This window comes from Electrona antarctica, assembly GCF_951216825.1.
Source record: "Electrona antarctica genome assembly, contig: scaffold_259, whole genome shotgun sequence".
In the NCBI taxonomy this organism is placed as follows: Eukaryota; Metazoa; Chordata; class Actinopteri; order Myctophiformes; family Myctophidae; genus Electrona; species Electrona antarctica.
In genome coordinates this window covers 37,501-55,000 of record NW_027637939.1, presented here as the reverse complement: position 1 = coordinate 55,000, position 17,500 = coordinate 37,501, and the positions used below count along the sequence as shown (strand labels likewise).

At 43.3% G+C, this 17,500-nt stretch overlaps 1 protein-coding gene across 1 annotated transcript in view; it reads left to right on the top strand.

The window, feature by feature from the left end:
• Nucleotides 1–17,500, top strand: part of tfeb (transcription factor EB) — a 114,406-nt gene that overhangs the window by 70,672 nt on the left and 26,234 nt on the right. The window contains exons 3-7 of the mRNA XM_079531441.1: nucleotides 914–1,020; nucleotides 2,633–2,812; nucleotides 8,908–9,006; nucleotides 9,909–10,100; nucleotides 15,241–15,330. Of these exons, the coding sequence (XP_079387567.1) occupies nucleotides 991–1,020; nucleotides 2,633–2,812; nucleotides 8,908–9,006; nucleotides 9,909–10,100; nucleotides 15,241–15,330 (591 nt within the window). The 5' untranslated portion in view covers nucleotides 914–990. The remainder of the gene's footprint in view (nucleotides 1–913; nucleotides 1,021–2,632; nucleotides 2,813–8,907; nucleotides 9,007–9,908; nucleotides 10,101–15,240; nucleotides 15,331–17,500) is intronic.

The following is a 17,500-nucleotide window of genomic DNA, read 5'->3' as shown; positions in this document are numbered from 1 at the left end:
TTGTACAAGCAATGCGACACATTGTGAGCTTGTAGATCGGCTATTTTCAAATGGCCGAAAGGAAGTGGCTAATGCATGTTTTGTAATAATGTTCAAAATCTACAAAGTAACTAATAAGTCAAGTTTAGTTTAGTGGAGTAAAAGTGCAATATTTGGATCTGAGATGTAGTGGAGTACAAGTAAAAGTGTTGGAAATTGGAAATACTTCAGTAAAGGAAATGTACCTTAGTAGTTAGTACAGTACTTGAGTAAATGTACTTTCCACCCCTGTGTACAGGGCCATGTTGCTATCCATAGACACCCATATGCACAATGCTGAGGGCTAATATTAGAGTTATAGGCCTCCTCCTACACACTGTGCTTCTGTTACAACCATTTACTGTTGTTGTGTGTTGTATCTAAAGAGGACATTGCTGACATTCAGGGGCTGATATTTAGCTCTGCTCCTTCTATATGTGCTAATCTGATAGTTCCTCTTCTCCTTCACAGACCTAAAAACACATTTCAATAGGAGGAGAGAACAAGTTGATGAATAAAAGCAGGGGAAGGAACAAAACATTTTGGGTGATAAGTCTCAGTTAACATTTAACACACGATTTTAGCTTTTAATGTGAACGTGCACATGCATTGTCACGCATATACGTTAATGCACACATAATGAGCGTGCACGTTCAAGTAAAGTGCACGTTTGACCCCCCCCAAAAAAAATCAAAGGTGTGTGTGTGTGTGTGTGTGTGCGTGTGCGTGCGCGCTGTAAGCAAATACTTCTTTACTGGTTGGAGACATTTGACGTCCTTGTTCAAGGCCCTTAAACTGGCTATGACTGTTGCTGCTTTTTGTCCGTGATATCACCAAATAAAATCTCTCTCTCTCTCTCTCTCTCTCTCTCTCTCTCTGTTTCTCTCTCCCACAGTTCTCTCTCCTCTCTTCGGGCTGGACTGCGGTGGGTTGACGTCGTCTCGCCCCCCCCTCCCCCCTCGCCCCCCCGCCATGGCGTCGCGCATCGGCCTGCGCTTGCAGGTAAATTCATATTTTAAAGAGTCTTCTCCCTTGTGGTTCCAACTAGGACTGCAACTAAGTAATGGTTTACTCGTGTACTCATTATATTCATTAGATCCATACTATCCATAGAACAATAAGACTAAGCACTTAAAGGAGAATTCCATGCTAGAATGCTTTCTTACCTTTCTTACCTTTTATTTGTAGTTGTTACGTCCCCACCAAAGAGGTCCAGGTGTTTTTTTGTTTATTGGCTATTTCCCCTACCATAAGCCCTCAATGAATTGCATTGAATTGAATGGGAATTGAATGGGGCTATGGGGTGTTGTGCTAATTCGCTTATTTCCATCGAAATAAGTAGTAAAGTGTGCCGCTTGGGATATTATTTACATTATGAAGAGAGGATATATACAAAAAAATAATAATTTTGAGCAATGGAAATAAGCAAATTAGCACAACACCCCATAGCCCCATTCAATTCCCATTCACTTCAATTCAATTCACTTAGGGCTTATGGTAGGGGAAATAGCCAATAAGGAGGTTTTGCACAAAATAACACCTGGACCTCTTTGGTGGGGACGTAACAACTACAAAGAAAGGTAAGAAAGCCTTCTAGCATGGAATTCTCCTTTAAGTTCCAAAAAAATAAGTGAAAATAGCCGATCTACAAGCTCACAACGCAACACAATGCGATGTGTTCTGACTCTGAGCTTGTAGATTGTCTGTTTTCAAAATGTTTGCCTCTTTCTTAGGTAATATTTGACAATTTGGTTTGACCATTTTTATAGTATAGTCTGTTGGTTACTTTTGACTTATTATTACTTGTAATTTGTAAAAAGTCCTTCGATAGAAGAGTGTTCACTTTATAAATGTGCAGATACCCTGTATACACTTATACTGTATGCTGGTTTGTTTACTGAGTTCTGAGTGATAAAACTAGGTTCCACATTAACGCTTGTGATGACTTTTTAAGTTACGATCGCTAGATTAACTTCAGGTGATTTAGCTTCCGGTGAATTTTGGGGTCTTCAAGATAAATGACGCTGCTACATCCGGCGGCATATGAGTTGCAGCGCTGGAGACAATGGTGGCAGAAAATGAGTTTAAGTGGTTAAAAATGTCAAAGCAAAAGGTAAAAGATCAGTCATGTCGCACCACGCTGCATGTCTTCTATGGAAGTGTGTTGCACGGCGAAAACAGTCGACGTATGAGCTCTCAATGAGAGCGCTTATACATTTTTTCATGCTGTCACACATTAGGACTTTTTCAGTCGTGAGATTTTATTTAGCTCTAATGTGTGTGTGTGTGTGTGTGTGTGTGTGCGTGTGTCTGTGTCTGTGTCTGTGTGTCTGTGTGTGTGTCTGTGTCTGTGTCTGTGTGTCTGTGTGTCTGTGTGTCTGTGTCTGTGTGTGTGTGTGTGTGTGTGTGTGTGTGTGTGTGTGTGTGTGTGTGTGTGTGTCTGTGTCTGTGTCTGTGTCTGTGTCTGTGTCTGTGTCTGTGTCTGTGTCTGTGTGTGTGTGTGTGTGTGTGTGTCTGTGTGTCTGTGTGTGTGTGTGTGTGTGTGTGTGTGTCTGTGTGTGTGTGTGTGTGTGTGTGTGTGTGTGTGTCTGTGTCTGTGTCTGTGTCTGTGCAGCTGATGCGAGACCAGCTGCAACAGGAAGAGCAGCGTGAGCGCCAGCAGCAGCAGCAGCAGAATGCGGCTGCGCTGCAGTACATGCAGACGCGCATGGCTGCGCCTGCGCGGCCCTCCACCGCCATCAACACGCCCCCGCCGCAGTTCCAGAGCATGCAGGTCCCCGTCGCCGTGCTCAAGGTATGCATTTGATTGATTGATTTTAATAGTTTATTAAAACGCTTTCCCTCCCTAACACGATGTTATGTTTTCATTGTTTAATTCGCGCTTTTTAATAAGTTTTAAGACTTACAGGGTTTTCCATCGGACAGAGGTGGGATAGGTGACACATTTTGATGATGTAATCGGAAAACATCCGTCCCCACTGGCATGCAAAGGGTTCTGGGAAATTGAGGTCCAATGCATTGCATCCTTCTCCGTTCTGTTGTTGTGATCACCACTTTGGAATATTTCTCAACACTACGACAAGCGATTACACCATTTTAAAGCAAGTTTTCATGACAAGCAACGATCATGTCGGCGCAGTGGCTCTTTGAAGGTTAGTGAAAACTAGGCAGGGAGATCTGAATCACGATTATTGAATCCCCGCAGTCAAGCTGTTAAACAGAAATGTAAAACAGCTCTCACCTATGGTCATGAAGTGTGGGTCATGACTGAAAGAATAAGATACAAGCGGCCGAAATGAGTTTTCTCCGACAGGTGGCGGGCATCTCCATTAGAGATAGTAGGATGAGAAGTTCAGTCACACGAGAGAGACTCGGTGTGGAGTCGCTGCTTCTTCACTTGGAAAGGAGCCAGCTTAGGTGGTTCGGGCATCTGGTTAGGATGCCTCTCGAGCATCTCCCTAGGGAGGTCCTCAATGCACGTCCCACTGGGAGACGACCCCGGGGCAGACCAAGGCTCAGATGGAGGGATAACATCGCCACACTGGCCTTGGAACGCCCCGGGATCCGCCAGGATAATGTTGCTCTGGAGAGGGAATTATGGAGCTCTCTGCTTAAGCTGTTGCTCCTGCGAACCGACTACGGATAAGCGGTTGAAGATGGATGGATGGATGGTAACAGCAACAGACTACAGTTAAACACTCCATTTTCGTCACCGCTAAACCCCTTATCCCTAAACTTCTTTGCCTTTTTTTTTACTATTTTGCAAAACATTTTTGAATAGTTAAAATGGCCAGTCTCACAACGTGTCAATGTAGATTGGCTAGTTGAACTATTCAAAAATGTTTTTCACCCATGCTAAACCCCTTATCCCTAAACTTATTTGCCTTTTTTTTTTTTACATTTTTGAATAGTTAAATTAGACAATCTACAACAGGGTTCCCCAATTAATTTTCCTCAAGGGCCATATTTTGACTAGGGAACCAGGCTGGGGGCCGAGTCCGCACGCGCGAAAGATTGGGTTTTAAATTTTTTTCATTCATTAATTAAAAATGGTTCTCAACCAGTGGTCCGGGGACCACCAGTGGTCCTTGAGAGGGTGCCCAGTTTTACATGCATAGGCTACTGACCCCCATTTAATGCCATTTATATCTGGGACACCCCCCCAAAACAAAACAAAAAACGTATTTTATTTTTTTTAAACATTTTTATAATCTTCCAGGGGCCACAAGGGGGCGCTCCGTGGGCCGCAAATGGCCCACGGGCTGCCTATTGGGGAACCCTGATCTACAAGCTCTCAACGTGTCGATGTATATCGGCTAGTTGAACTATTCAAAAATATTTTAAAACATTTGAAAATAGTTCAACTATAGCCAATCTACATTGACATGTTGTGATCTTGTAGATCAGCTATTAGAACTAATTGATGTACCGAGTGGAAGAATGGGGGCGGGGGGAGGTCGATCGCCTGTCCAAGGGATCATTTCCTTTCCCTTGGGCCTGCTGAAAGGTGGATTGTCTGAGGGAATGGGGTCAGGGCATTCCACGTTTTTGGCTACTATTATTATTTTCTGAACATAATCTACAACTTGCACATCAATTAATTAATTAATTATGAAATGTTTTTTTTTATGGTGAAATGGATATTATGGTGACATAATATTGATATGATATTATATATGATATAATATTGATATTAGTCAAATTATACATTTGTAATCATGAATTAATTCATGAATGAGTTTATTTGGAACATTAAATCATAAAGGTTACAAGTGGTGACTTGCTAAGACGGGCTTAGAAAGGATTTGGGTTAATTTTTTTGTATTTCAGTCTACCCCCCCCCCCCCCCCCCCCCCCAAACACACACACACACACACACACACACACACACGTGTACACAGAGAGAGAGAGAGAAATGTAAGAGAGAGAGAGAGAGAGAGAAAGAGTAGAAAAAAATTTCTGAAACTTAAAAAATTAAATCTTTCTGAAAATGTTTTAAAACATGTCTTGAAAAATGCTTTGAGATAAAACTGTAGGAATAAAACCTTTACATTTCCTGTAGACAGGCAGACAGACATGACAGCCAGCAGATACTATAGATACACAGATAGACAGACAGATAGGCTAGATAGACCACAGACTATAGGGACAGATAAAGGTAAAGATAGTGTCAAAGTGACATTTGTCCTGATTCCACACAATCCACACATGCCTCTGTGTCCGCTTATCTGTGACGGCTGCCACCCATGTGTCTTTTAGGGGTGTGTGTGTGCGTGCGATCTCCTCGTCATAGAGAGAGTGTGTGTGTGTGTGTGTGTGTGTGTGTGTGTGTGTGTGTGTTCATGTCATTGTGTGCTCTCACACATTTGGAGCTCTTTAAATACGTGGCCTAAATACCGCTATAGGTGGAACTCTGCTGCTAATAAACAAAAGGACCCATGACATGACGTGACGTGATCGTGGTTGTCACATATTTCAGCAGGTCACCAATTTCACCTCCATGATGCTGGAGTGAACGAGTGTGAGTGAGCAAGTGTGAGTGAGTGAGCGAGTGTGAGTGAGCGAGTGTGAGTGAGCGAGTGTGAGTGAGTGAGCGAGTGTGAGTGAGCGAGTGTGAGTGAGTGAGCGAGTGTGAGTGAGCGAGTGGTCGAGATTTTGGGGGTATTTAGGCCTGATGTCGAAATTAAAAAAATGTCTTCTAAATGAAAATCCTCATGTTTCTGTATCAGTGGTGCTCAATATTTCATGTCAAGGACCCCAAAAATGATATGTAATTGGCCACCGCCCCCATCTTAATATAGCATTGAAATCACTTTCACCGCTTTAAATCTATATGTTGGCTATTTGAAAAAGCTGATCGATCTACAAGCTCTCAACGCTGATTATCACAAATGCGTTTCCTTCAAGCCTTTTTAGAAAATAGGAAGCAAATGTTCAGTAAAAAAAAAAGAAAAGAAAAGTGCATTTTCCCCTGTTTCCATCCACTGATGAAATGCGATTCTTGGGAGATATGAAATAAGTTTGTGAAATAAGCAGTAGGTGGCGCTATTTTGCCAGTCAAGTGAGATGCATATTATTTGACATTTATTTAACTTTTTGCCATTCTTTTAGGCTATACACATTATAGCCTTTCATATTATGTCTTTCAATCAGGCAGGCTGTCTGTAGGCGTGTGGTGACTTGAGTTGACAGGGCCTGGTTAGATTTGGTTTCCAAGCACACAGACGAGGGACTCCTCCCTCCGACTTTTGTGAATGGACGCGATCCGGTGAATTAACTTTTTGGCCGTGTTGATGTTCTATTGTTGACTACTAGTCTCCCCTCGTCCGTTCCGAGGCACTACTCACCGCAGGAGAGCAAGAGCCTGCAGAGGCTTCAAAAACAGCAGCGCTAGGATCCTGAATGAGAGTGTGTAAATTTATCCACATCACACCCCCTCACGGCACCCTGGCCACCCACCCTACCTCCGTTCACTCCACTGACTCCCCATCGCATGTTTTTTTTTTGTCTTTTCCAACTGTTCAAAAGCGATATAATGCCAGTTCAATGCTTTCTAATTAGAAACCTCTTCTGCAAGTGTTTCCACACCCCATTTGCGCATTTCATTTATTTCGATACAGCCCCAAAATCCACCCCCTTCAAGTGCAAATGTGTTTTTGCGAAAAATGAAGACTTATTCGAAATGTGAGGTGTTTTCTATTCAAGAATGAATGCGCAAAATCCTTAATGCGCTTAAAACGGGCTTGATGGAAACACACTTACTGAAGGATTTCACTGAGGAGGGTGGATATCATCGATATGACCTGTCTGTCTGTCTGTCTGTCTGTCTGTCTGTCTGTCTGTCTGTCTGTCTGTCTGTCTGTCTGTCTGTCTGTCTGTCTGTCTGTCTGTCTGTCTGTCTGTCTGTCTGTCTGTCTGTCTGTCTGTCTGTCTGTCTGTCTGTCTGTCTGTCTGTCTGTCTGTCTGTCTGTCTGTCTGTCTGTCTGTCTGTCTGTCTGATGAAGATGTCGACAGGCCATGGAGCTGACAGCCAATCAAGTGTGTTTATGTCAGCTGTCACAACTTGGCTTCTCTGCCATTAAATGTGCACAGATCATATTCACACACACACACACACACACACACACACACACACACACACACACACACACACACACACACACACACACACACACACACACACACACACACACACACACACACACACACACACGCTAACGAACAGTTTGTGTACTTGGCACTATGTGACTATTTAAATCCTGACCTTTTTTAATTCTCTGTAACCCTGACAAGGACTCTATCGCCCAGATCCCGTTTAGGTTGCTAGTTAGACACTGTGTTGACTGATTGTTTACCTTACGGTAATTAGATGGAAATGAATCTGTAATTTGTTGAAACTGTTGTGGCCTATTGGGTGGTGTTTGTTACGAAGCATCCTATTGGATAGGATCCAATAGCGGTACTTGCTTGTCTGCCAGACGGATGCAGGGAGATTACTACTGAAGCATCCATTTTTTTGTTTCCCCAAAAAAGCAGCAGCAGAAGAAGCTAATGCTAGCGTTGGCTCACGATTTCTATCTTTCTCCAGAAATGTTAATATAAGCTTAGCTGCATTAACACAACTGACAGCTGGGTTGCCTCTGCAATGAAGAAACAAGAGGTTTGTGTTTGAGTGATCATTGCCGACTCGTTGCCGACTCAACTTGTAACAAGGTTACAAGCTGGGTCGAGCTGTGATCATGAAGAAGACAATACTGTGTGTTCAGACCTTCATCAGGAAGAAGGAAGACTCTACTCTGACGTCTAGCGTTAGCTTTCTTTTTGTTGTTTTGTTTTGTTAGCCACTGCGCCGACACGATCGTTGCTTGTCATGAAAATCCGCTTTAAAATGGTGTAATCGCTTGTCATAGTTTGGAAAAAATATTCCAAATATGCCAATCACAACAACAGAGCGGAGGGGTAACTCGTGTTAGGGAGGGAAAGTGTTAAGTACATTTTGATGCCGGTAGATTTTGTACTTTTATGTAAAATTTGAATTCCCGGACTTTTACTAAATATGACTTTTACCTAATATAGTAGTAGTATATGTAGTATTTACCTAATATAGTAGTAGTATATGTAGTATTTACCTAATATAGTAGTAGTATATGTAGTATTTACCTAATATAGTAGTAGTATATGTAGTATTTACCTAATATAGTAGTAGTATATGTAGTATTTACGTAATATAGTAGTAGTATATGTAGTATTTACCTAATATAGTAGTAGTATATGTAGTATTTACCTAATATAGTAGTAGTATATGTAGTATTTACGTAATATAGTAGTAGTATATGTAGTATTTATACATTGCCATATTGACACTTTTACTAGAGTAAAACATGTGAGTATTGTTTTTCCACCACTGGGTGTTATTGGTCTTATAGAGCAGGGGTTCTCAACGTTTTTGGCCGGGGACCCCCGGAAATGCTTTGGCAATGTCTCGGGACCCCCGCCCCGCCCCCTCCCGACCCCCAATATAAATTGACTGCTACAATAACCTTAAACCATTTTGGGCGGGAACCCCTTTTGGTGTTTTAAGCATTGTTATAATTTAGCTATTGAAAAATAGCAGATCTACAAGCTCATAGCGCGCCACCGAGTGGCGCGCTACGAGCTTGTAGGTCTGCTATTTTTGAAAAATCGTGAAAATAAAATTAAAAAAAATATATATATATATATTTTTTTGAAAATAATTTGGGGACCCCCTAAAATAATTTGGCGACCCCCCGAGGGGTCGCGACCCATGGGTTGAGAACCCCTGTTATAGAGGAAGGAACAGTCAAACGTCCTCCTCAAAGTGAGTGTGTGTGTGTGTGTGTGTGTGTTTGTGTGTGTCTGTGTGTGTAGGTGCAGAGCCACTTGGAGAATCCAACCGACTATCACATCCGTCAGTCTCAGAGACAGCAGGTGAAGGAATACCTGTCTACCACCCACGCCACCAGACAGGTACATGTCTGTCTGTCTGTCTGTGTGTCAAAGTAAGTAAGTAAGTAGCCTTGCCGAGCCATGAGGCCCATAGGGCAGGAGCATATCTCCTGTTTCTGTAGCGTGAGGCAGCTTGATGTACAAGTACACCCCCTGGACATGACGCTAGTACTGTATGTCGAAGGGACTTACCCCGATCCAACCCTTGATGCTGAGTGTCAAGCAGGGAGGCACTGGGTCCCATTTTTAGAGTCTTTGGTATGACCCGGCCAGGGATTGAACCCCGACCTCCCAGTCTCAGGGCGGACACTCTAACCACAAGGCCACTGAGCTGTCAAAGTTCTCTCCACCGCGTCATCAGTGTCCATACCTGAGGCGGGGTTGGCGAAAGGGCCTTTCTGTGTGGCGTTGTTCTCCCCGTGTCCCTGTAGGGTAGGTACTACCCTCACAAATAATAGTAATCCTGGTCTCTATAGTACCTCTCCATGGCCAGCCTGATGGATGGGAAAGGAACTGGTCGGAATAACGTGTTCCTTCCACGCACTATGTCCGGCCGGGGAAACTCCCTGTCAGATGAAAAGAAGCAGCTTGGACTCCTCATGCATAGAAGGAAGCATGAGGTCAGTCCGCTGCCCCCCCCCCCAGGTTAGCAGAGGAAGTGTAGCGCCCAGGATTACATTAGAGACACTGGGTGAAAAAAAATGGGTTGCAAAATCGTGGGATAACAATTTTAGAAAAATAAAATGTTGAGAGAGCATATCACTGCACAGGTGCAGTCATACACACTCTGATGGTCACTCACTCACTCACTCACTCACTCACTCACTCACTCACTCACTCACTCACTCACTCACTCACTCACTCACTCACTCACTCACTCACTCACTCTCTCTCTCTCTCTCTCTCTCTCTCTCTGTGTATAGACGGTCAACGCGGTAGCGGGCGTGGTGCAGCCCTCCCCCCCTCCCCCTGGTGTGGGGGGCTCGGCCTCGGCCCCCCCGCCCCAGCTGCAATCCCCCCACATGCGCACGGAGCAGCTCATGTCTGCCAACAACAGCGCCCCCAACAGTCCGATGGCCATGCTCAATATCGGATCCAGCAGCCACGAGAATGAGGTATGCACGCACAGTCACACACACACACACACACACACACACACACACACACACACACACACACACACACACACACACACACACACACACACACACACACACACAGTATTCAACCCCGGTAGATGAGTTGATATACTTGATAGTATTAATATATTGTATAGACCTATAGAGATGTTTTTCCTCGACTAAAACTATGACGAAAATTGTTGGTCAACTACCTTCTTTCACTGACAAACTAAATAAAAATATAATAAAAACAAAGCTATGATGAATAAAAGTAAGACTAAATATATTGACAATTTCATCTACAAATAAAAGTTAGGTAAAGGTCAGTATAGAAGAGACCCAGTACAACACATACTTTTAGTCTAAAAGTCATTTTATGTTTGGTTGCTCTCGGGTGTTGCGCTCTTAAAATCTACATATCTAAAATGTACATATCTACCTGATTGACAGACCATGTATCCAAACAGAAAAGTCTGATCTGATTGCATTAAACAACATTACACTCACTTTATATACCCTCCATTCTAAAGACTATGACATAAACGACATCAAAATGTGCGATTGTTGCAGAGTGGCTCAGAGCCTCAGCTTGATCTTGATTGTTATTGGACTTTCATGCGGGAGACCCGAGTTCGAATCCCGGGCGTTACACCAATCAACACTGCCAGTGTTGATTGGTGTAACGCCTTCCGCATCACTGCTATTCAGGTGTGGAATGCCAGCAGGTCAGAGGGAGAGGAGGTGACCAATTGCTGTTTTAGATTCTTGTTCATGACTATAAAATGATGTGTGTGAGTGCATGGGACCCGAATGGAAACAAGACCGCAAGGTCTTGCTTCGGAAATCCTTTTGGACCAAAATGCCTGACTGTACCTTGTGCTGATTGCATTTTCTTTTGTCTAATAAAATATTCAAAAACAGTCTGGCCCCCCACGTAAAGACCTGGAGAAATATTGGCCCAAACACAGACTTAGTTGACTACCCCTGACTTAAGTCCTTAATTCCTAATGCAGTTTTCCCATTCCTAGAAATGTCCAAAGTACAAAATCTGCCTTTGAAGTGGAGTGGGGTGTAAAGTGCAAACATCACTTGTAAAGTACAAAAAAATAAAGTACTTAAAACATTATAGTACTCAACTAAATGTAGCGTGATACTGTCCACCACACTGCCCACGCAGAATGGTAAAATAATAAAACCTTCATTTAATTCAGGTAAATGTTTCATAAATGCTGAAATAATAAAACCTTAATTCCATTCAGGTAAATGTTTGATTAAGGTAATGACTTGATTTTACCGTATATAAAAAAATATATATATATATAAATATGATGAGTGACATTCTCTCCTGATTTTATGGCGCCATAATGACTTCATTACTCCTTGATATGAGTGTATGCGTGTGTGCGTGCGATCTCCTCTTCTTAGAGAGTGTGTGTGTGTGTGTGTGTGTGTGTGTGTGTGTGTGTGTGTGTGTGCGCGCGTGTGCGTGCGTGCGTGCATGTGAGTGTGTATCACCATACATAACATGAATGAGGATGAGAGAGACCAAAGCATGTGCATCAGTGATCAGTGTGTCGGTTTTGATTGCTTGAAACAGTTTGCAGGAGAAGAAAAAAGCATTGTAAAGTACAGTTCAATACAAGGTCTGCTAAGAGGATTTAAAACCCAAGAAAGCACTGTGGCTTGTTTACATTAGGGTCCTTTGTACTCAATTCATCGAAACATTTAATGACATCCAAATATATCCTAAAGTCGGCTCTTCGGTGCTACTGAAAATTTCTGACGAGCCGAAATCATTTCGGCACTACAGCGCCGAAACAGCGGTAAAATAGGAGTATGAATCGGCCCTAAGTTTTTATTTAGTTTTCATCAGTGAAAAAAGGTAGTCTGCAAATATTTTTCGTGTGTGTGTGGGCGTGTGCACGCGTGTGCACGTGTGTGTGTGTGCGTGTGTGCGTGTGTTGTTGATCTTAAAGCTTATATAGGCATGTATTGACTAACTGACTCTAACTGACTGTGATTATCATTGGCGTTTAAACGCTCCATTATGGCCTTGGCAGCCGTCATTACAGCTTAACAAGTGAGCGAGGGACAAGACAATAAGGACGAGGCCCTTTGAACCACACGGCAGACTTTGACCACACGTCTTGGCCTCACTACTCCTGCCTCTCTACCTGTAACATGTTGATATTACATCTGCAAAGCCACACACTTATTTGAACTCAATGTGACCTGAGACCAGATTCTACAAAATGTCTTCTAAATCATGAAAATAAACGATGTTTCTATATCGGTGGTTCTCAAAATCATTTCATGTCAAAGGACCCCAAAAATTATATGTAAGTGGCCCGCCGACCCCCATTTGAAAATATGTTGTTCCAGGGATCCCCCCCCCAGAAGCAAAGATATGAGTTTAAAACATTTGCTGTGAAATAATATATATTCAAATATTTGCATACACTTTCATGATTGTTCAAAAATAGCAGATGTACAAGCTCGTAAGTGCAGCACTACGAGCTTGTAGATCTGCTATTTTCTCAATAGCTAAAGTAAAAAAATATGGTTGAGGTGGTTAAAAGCTAGAGTGACAGATATGTTTTTTTTTTGGCTTTGGCTTTTTTATTTTATTTATTTTTATTAATTTTTATCCCACAATTTTGCAACCCAGTTTTTTCACCCAGTGCCAATTATCTAATGTAATCCTGGGCACTACACTTCCTCTGCCAACCTGGGGGGGCAGCGGACTGACCTCATGCCTCCTTCTATGCATGAGGAGTCCAAGCTGCTTCTTTTCACCTGTGTGTGTGTGTGGGGGGGGGAGAGAGAAAAAGAGAGAGAGAGAAGGCGGCTGGTAATTGGATCCGTCTCGCCGTGGAGTGGAGCTGCGGCTGACAGACTCTCCGACCGGAGAGACGCTTAAATGACAAATGTTCCCCAGCTCTCCCTCTAAAACCTGAGTGCAGAGCAGGGACGTCTCGTTATCGCCTCTCTCACACCAGGTTTGAGGATCTCCGGCAATCAAGGCGAGCGCCTACAAGATCCGCCAGCGTTGAGTGTTGACAGTGTGTTGACAGTGTGCACAGATTTTATGTGATTTGATTGTACAAAGTACCTGGCCGGACGTAGCGCGTGGAAGGAACACGTTATTCCGACCAGTTCCTTCCCCCTCCATCAGGCGCCCCTGCTGGCCACACTGGTATACAGTAGGCTGACAGGAAATGGGGAGAGAGATTGGGGGGGGGGGGGTGACATGCAGTAAAGGCTGTCGGGATCGGGAGTGGAACCCACGGCACACTGCCAGACTGGATTACCAGCCAAGGTGCCCAGACGGCCTGGTGCCTGGTCTTAACGGGTTAAGAAATAAAACTTAATTCTGTTAGCCAATCTGTATGGTTGTATGTATTCATGGTTATAAATGAGTCCCCTTAAAATAAATCGGTATTTAACAACAAAGCAATTCGATGTGCTTTACACAGAGCATCAAGCAAAGGAAACACAATGAGCCTATGCATTGACTCTAGGATGCATGTAACAAAATTTGTATAAAACATCAGATACAGTTAACAGTTAGAAGAGGACGAAAACGGCAAGCCAGCGGCAAACAGAAAGGTCATTAGTTGTGTTTTATAATAAGAGTGGCAGCATACCTGCATTTTCTTTCCCTGGGATTTTATGGGACAGAAAGCAGAGCTTTCCTCCAGATGACCTGAGAGATCATGGATGGTTCATGATATATCAAACAATATATATCAAACTAAATATTTTATAGACCAACAGTAGTATTCAAAGCATTCACACCTTTATAGATATAGTATTTTGACAGCCGTCTCTACTTTGCATCTCACCCAATACAGCTGCAACAATGGCCCATTTAAGCAATATTTCACAAGAGGGTGTGCTTTACCGCCATTAATGCACGCCTGAGAATTGTATTGTATAATTGCAGAATATTGTGATTATACAAGTTACCATTAAAAAAAACACGCTGACTCAATTTAATTAAAACTAAGATCTATCACAAATGCCCCAAGAAACTTGCTAGCCTAGCAACCCAGTCGGCTGCGCTCTGGGAGAACAGAGCAGCTGATTTTTATGTTTAGGTGATTAGGCATTCCATCATGCTCGCTTGAAGCACGGCCATGCAGATGGCTGTTTCAACCAATTAGATCGCTTCCTCGAAACAACCTGTTATTATAATAAGCAATATTACACAGGGGTGTGCGTTACCGTCATGTATGGCATACCTGCGTTGCTGCAGGAACGTGCCGATAGGCCAGTCACTTTTTCATCCACAGCACCACCTGAATTACTTTATAGAACCTTTTTGTCATAGTAACAGTACGTAAATATGTCAATTTTTCCCCCCAAAGATACAGTATGTGACGAGGAAAACATATTTGTCCTATTCTGGACATTCACCAAAAACATCGGATTGTGACTGTGGATCTGCTATTTTGGGGCGAAGAGGTTTGGTGTAGAATGAAAAAGAACGCACCAAGTTCATTTATTATCAAAGTATTCTGAGGCACCCCCCTTGACCCACTTTGAGAAACCCTGGTCTAGCGCTTTACAAAATGTAAGACTTTAGTGACACTTGAGTCTTTCCATCCACAAGAAACGACTTGTTAAAGGACCGCTTCACCACTTTTCAACATCTCTTCATATAATTGGTCCTCACTAATGTTCATGATAAAACACCACCATTTGTTCCTACTCAGTCTGTGTCTCATAGGAGCGCTTTGGGCAGTTCGGACACCCGTCCACCAGTGACATCATCATTAGGCAGATTTGTTTTTAAACAAGATTTGTTTTAAAATATATTTAGATTTTTATTATCGTGAGAACGATGGCTTCAACTTTTGCATTGCAACTTTTCAGGAAAAGAAAGCCTGCCGTTTCTATTAGCTTGGATTCACCATCGATGATGTCACTGGTGGACGGGTTTCTGAACTGCCCACAGCCTTCCTTTGAGACACAGACTGAGTAGAAAAGAATGGTGGTATTTTATCATGAACGATAGTTAGGACCAATTATAGGAAGAGAAGTTGAAAAGTGGTGAAGTGGTCCTTTAACCACGGTTGCTTCTAACTCTCCCGCCCTTTTTTCTCTCTTTTCTTTTTCTGTCAACTCTTAGATGGACGAGGTCATCGATGACATCATCAGCATGCAGTCCAGCTATGACGACATCCAGGCGTACGTGGACTCGGTCCAGATGCCCAACACGGTACGGTACGGGTTCCCACCGGAACGCCAAAGATACACTGAGATTAATTCTGTCTGCTCTGTAGTCTGATTCTGTGCTTCTCAAATGGGGGTACGCCGTAACCTCGCCTTCCACCTCGGAGGAAAGCCTGGTCTGTGTTTCTAAATGGCCGTGTGATCCGGTCTTGACAAGATAGTAAAAAAAATGAATTGTATTCCCGTGTGTGGTTTCCGGCTTTTTCGGCGTCTGTCATTTTGTTTTTGTCTCACCAGTCGCTATGAGTTGGAATAAAAGATGGATGTACCAAACAAAGGCTTTTATTGGGTAGGTCGTAGCATGACGATGCCCTTGATCACGGGGAATTTTGGACTTCTGATTCCGGTTTGTGGTTTCCTGAAAAGGTATGCTTCCCAGGCTACTTCAGGGGGTACATGTAACTAAGGTATGTGTACCCCTAGGGGTTCCCGGAGGTACTACACAGGGGTATGTGTACCCCTAGGGGTACCCAGTGGTACTACAGGGAGTACCTGTACCCCTAGACGAGGGATTCTCAACTTTTTTGGCTTGGGAGCCCCGGAAATGCTTTGGCCATGCCATGTTACTTTCAACCACTCTGTAGGATTACACACACCATGCCTGTGTGTACTCTGAATCAGAAACTGTAATGGCTGGTTTAGGGCCCAGCCAATCAGATGACGGCTGGTTTAGGGCCCAGCCAGTCAGATGAGGGCTGGTTTAAAACTAAGTTAATTTATTTAAATTTTATTCTCAATTACAGTATCCATTATTTTGTTTTAGTGAGGACCATCTGACCGAACTTCAAACTCTTTGCGTTTATCACCATAAGGACCCGAGGTGGTGTGGTGCCCGCCCGGCGTGAAGTCGCTCAGATCAGCGGTCTGAGCGAAAAACCACTGCAATAATGCATCGCAGGCACACTTTGGTAGGCCTGTTGCCCTGTGCTGTGTTTGGATGACGATAATTATAGCCTTTGCAACAGATATTATTTTGTATTAAGGGACAGGTTGGTTGTAGGCCTGGAGGAAAATCGGGGAGGGTCATGCCTTTCTAATCTCAGTCCAAGGGAAGCCAATTTTTGCTTTGAGTCCAATGGAGGGTCATACAAGGTCGTACATACAGGCCATCAATACACTGCTAGTGTGAACGACCTGAAATACTTCAGAGAGGTTTTATTTTATCACTTGGGGAAAGTCATTGATTTTTTTTCACAGTCAGATTAAGGTTAAGGCATTTTATACCAGGGTACATACATTTTCTCTTCTTTTTTTAATAATGTTTTTTTTTCTTTTTTTTTTCCTGATACTATTATTAACGATTGATCGGGCCCATCCCTAATTGTCAGACAGACAACATATGAGTCTCCTCACTGGACTCGGTCCGGTCGTTCATTGCTGTGATTGACAGGAGAGATGATCAGAGGAGCAGCGTTTGTACCATTATTTAAATGTGGACTGAAGTATGGATAGAGTCTCTCAGTGAAGGAGCAGCCGGTGAAAGAGTACAGATGAACTCTGGTCTCCACATCATAAAAGCAGACCAGACCCTCTTCATAATCCACAAACACTCCCACTTTCTGGAGCTCCTCTCTTACCGGGAGGCGGACACCAGGGTTACCATTAGACTGGTACTCATTGCCATTCGACAACCTTATAGTCCAGTAACCATTGTCGGGAAACAGAGTGAGTAACTCCTTCCTGTCGATGGACTCTCTGGCCACTCCTAGATCCCAGGCAGTCTTCCTTCCAACCTGAACCTCATAGTAAAACCTCCCAGAGGAGAAACTTTGTTTTCCTAAGACAGCACAATGTGAGAATCTCTCTTTGTTTTCTGGGAGATTCTTCTTCTTTCCAGGAGGTCTCACTTGCTTTCCATCCTCAGACAAGATGAGGTAGGGATTTGCTGTATCAGGATCCAGTGTTACATCCACTACATATTGCTGTATCCTCCTCAGATTGTCACCACACAGTTTATTCATCTCTTGACTGAGTGTCTTCTCCAGCTGAGCTAACGCTGTCCTCACAGTCCCCAAATATGAAGGCAGGGGGACATTGGCCTTTGTCCAGTCCTTAGTGGGTGGAGGGGTGTTTATGGATGTGAAGATGAGGTCTTTAGTGTGTGAGAGCTGCTTTAGCTCACAGCTTCTCTTCTCCAACCGAGTGATTTCCTGTTG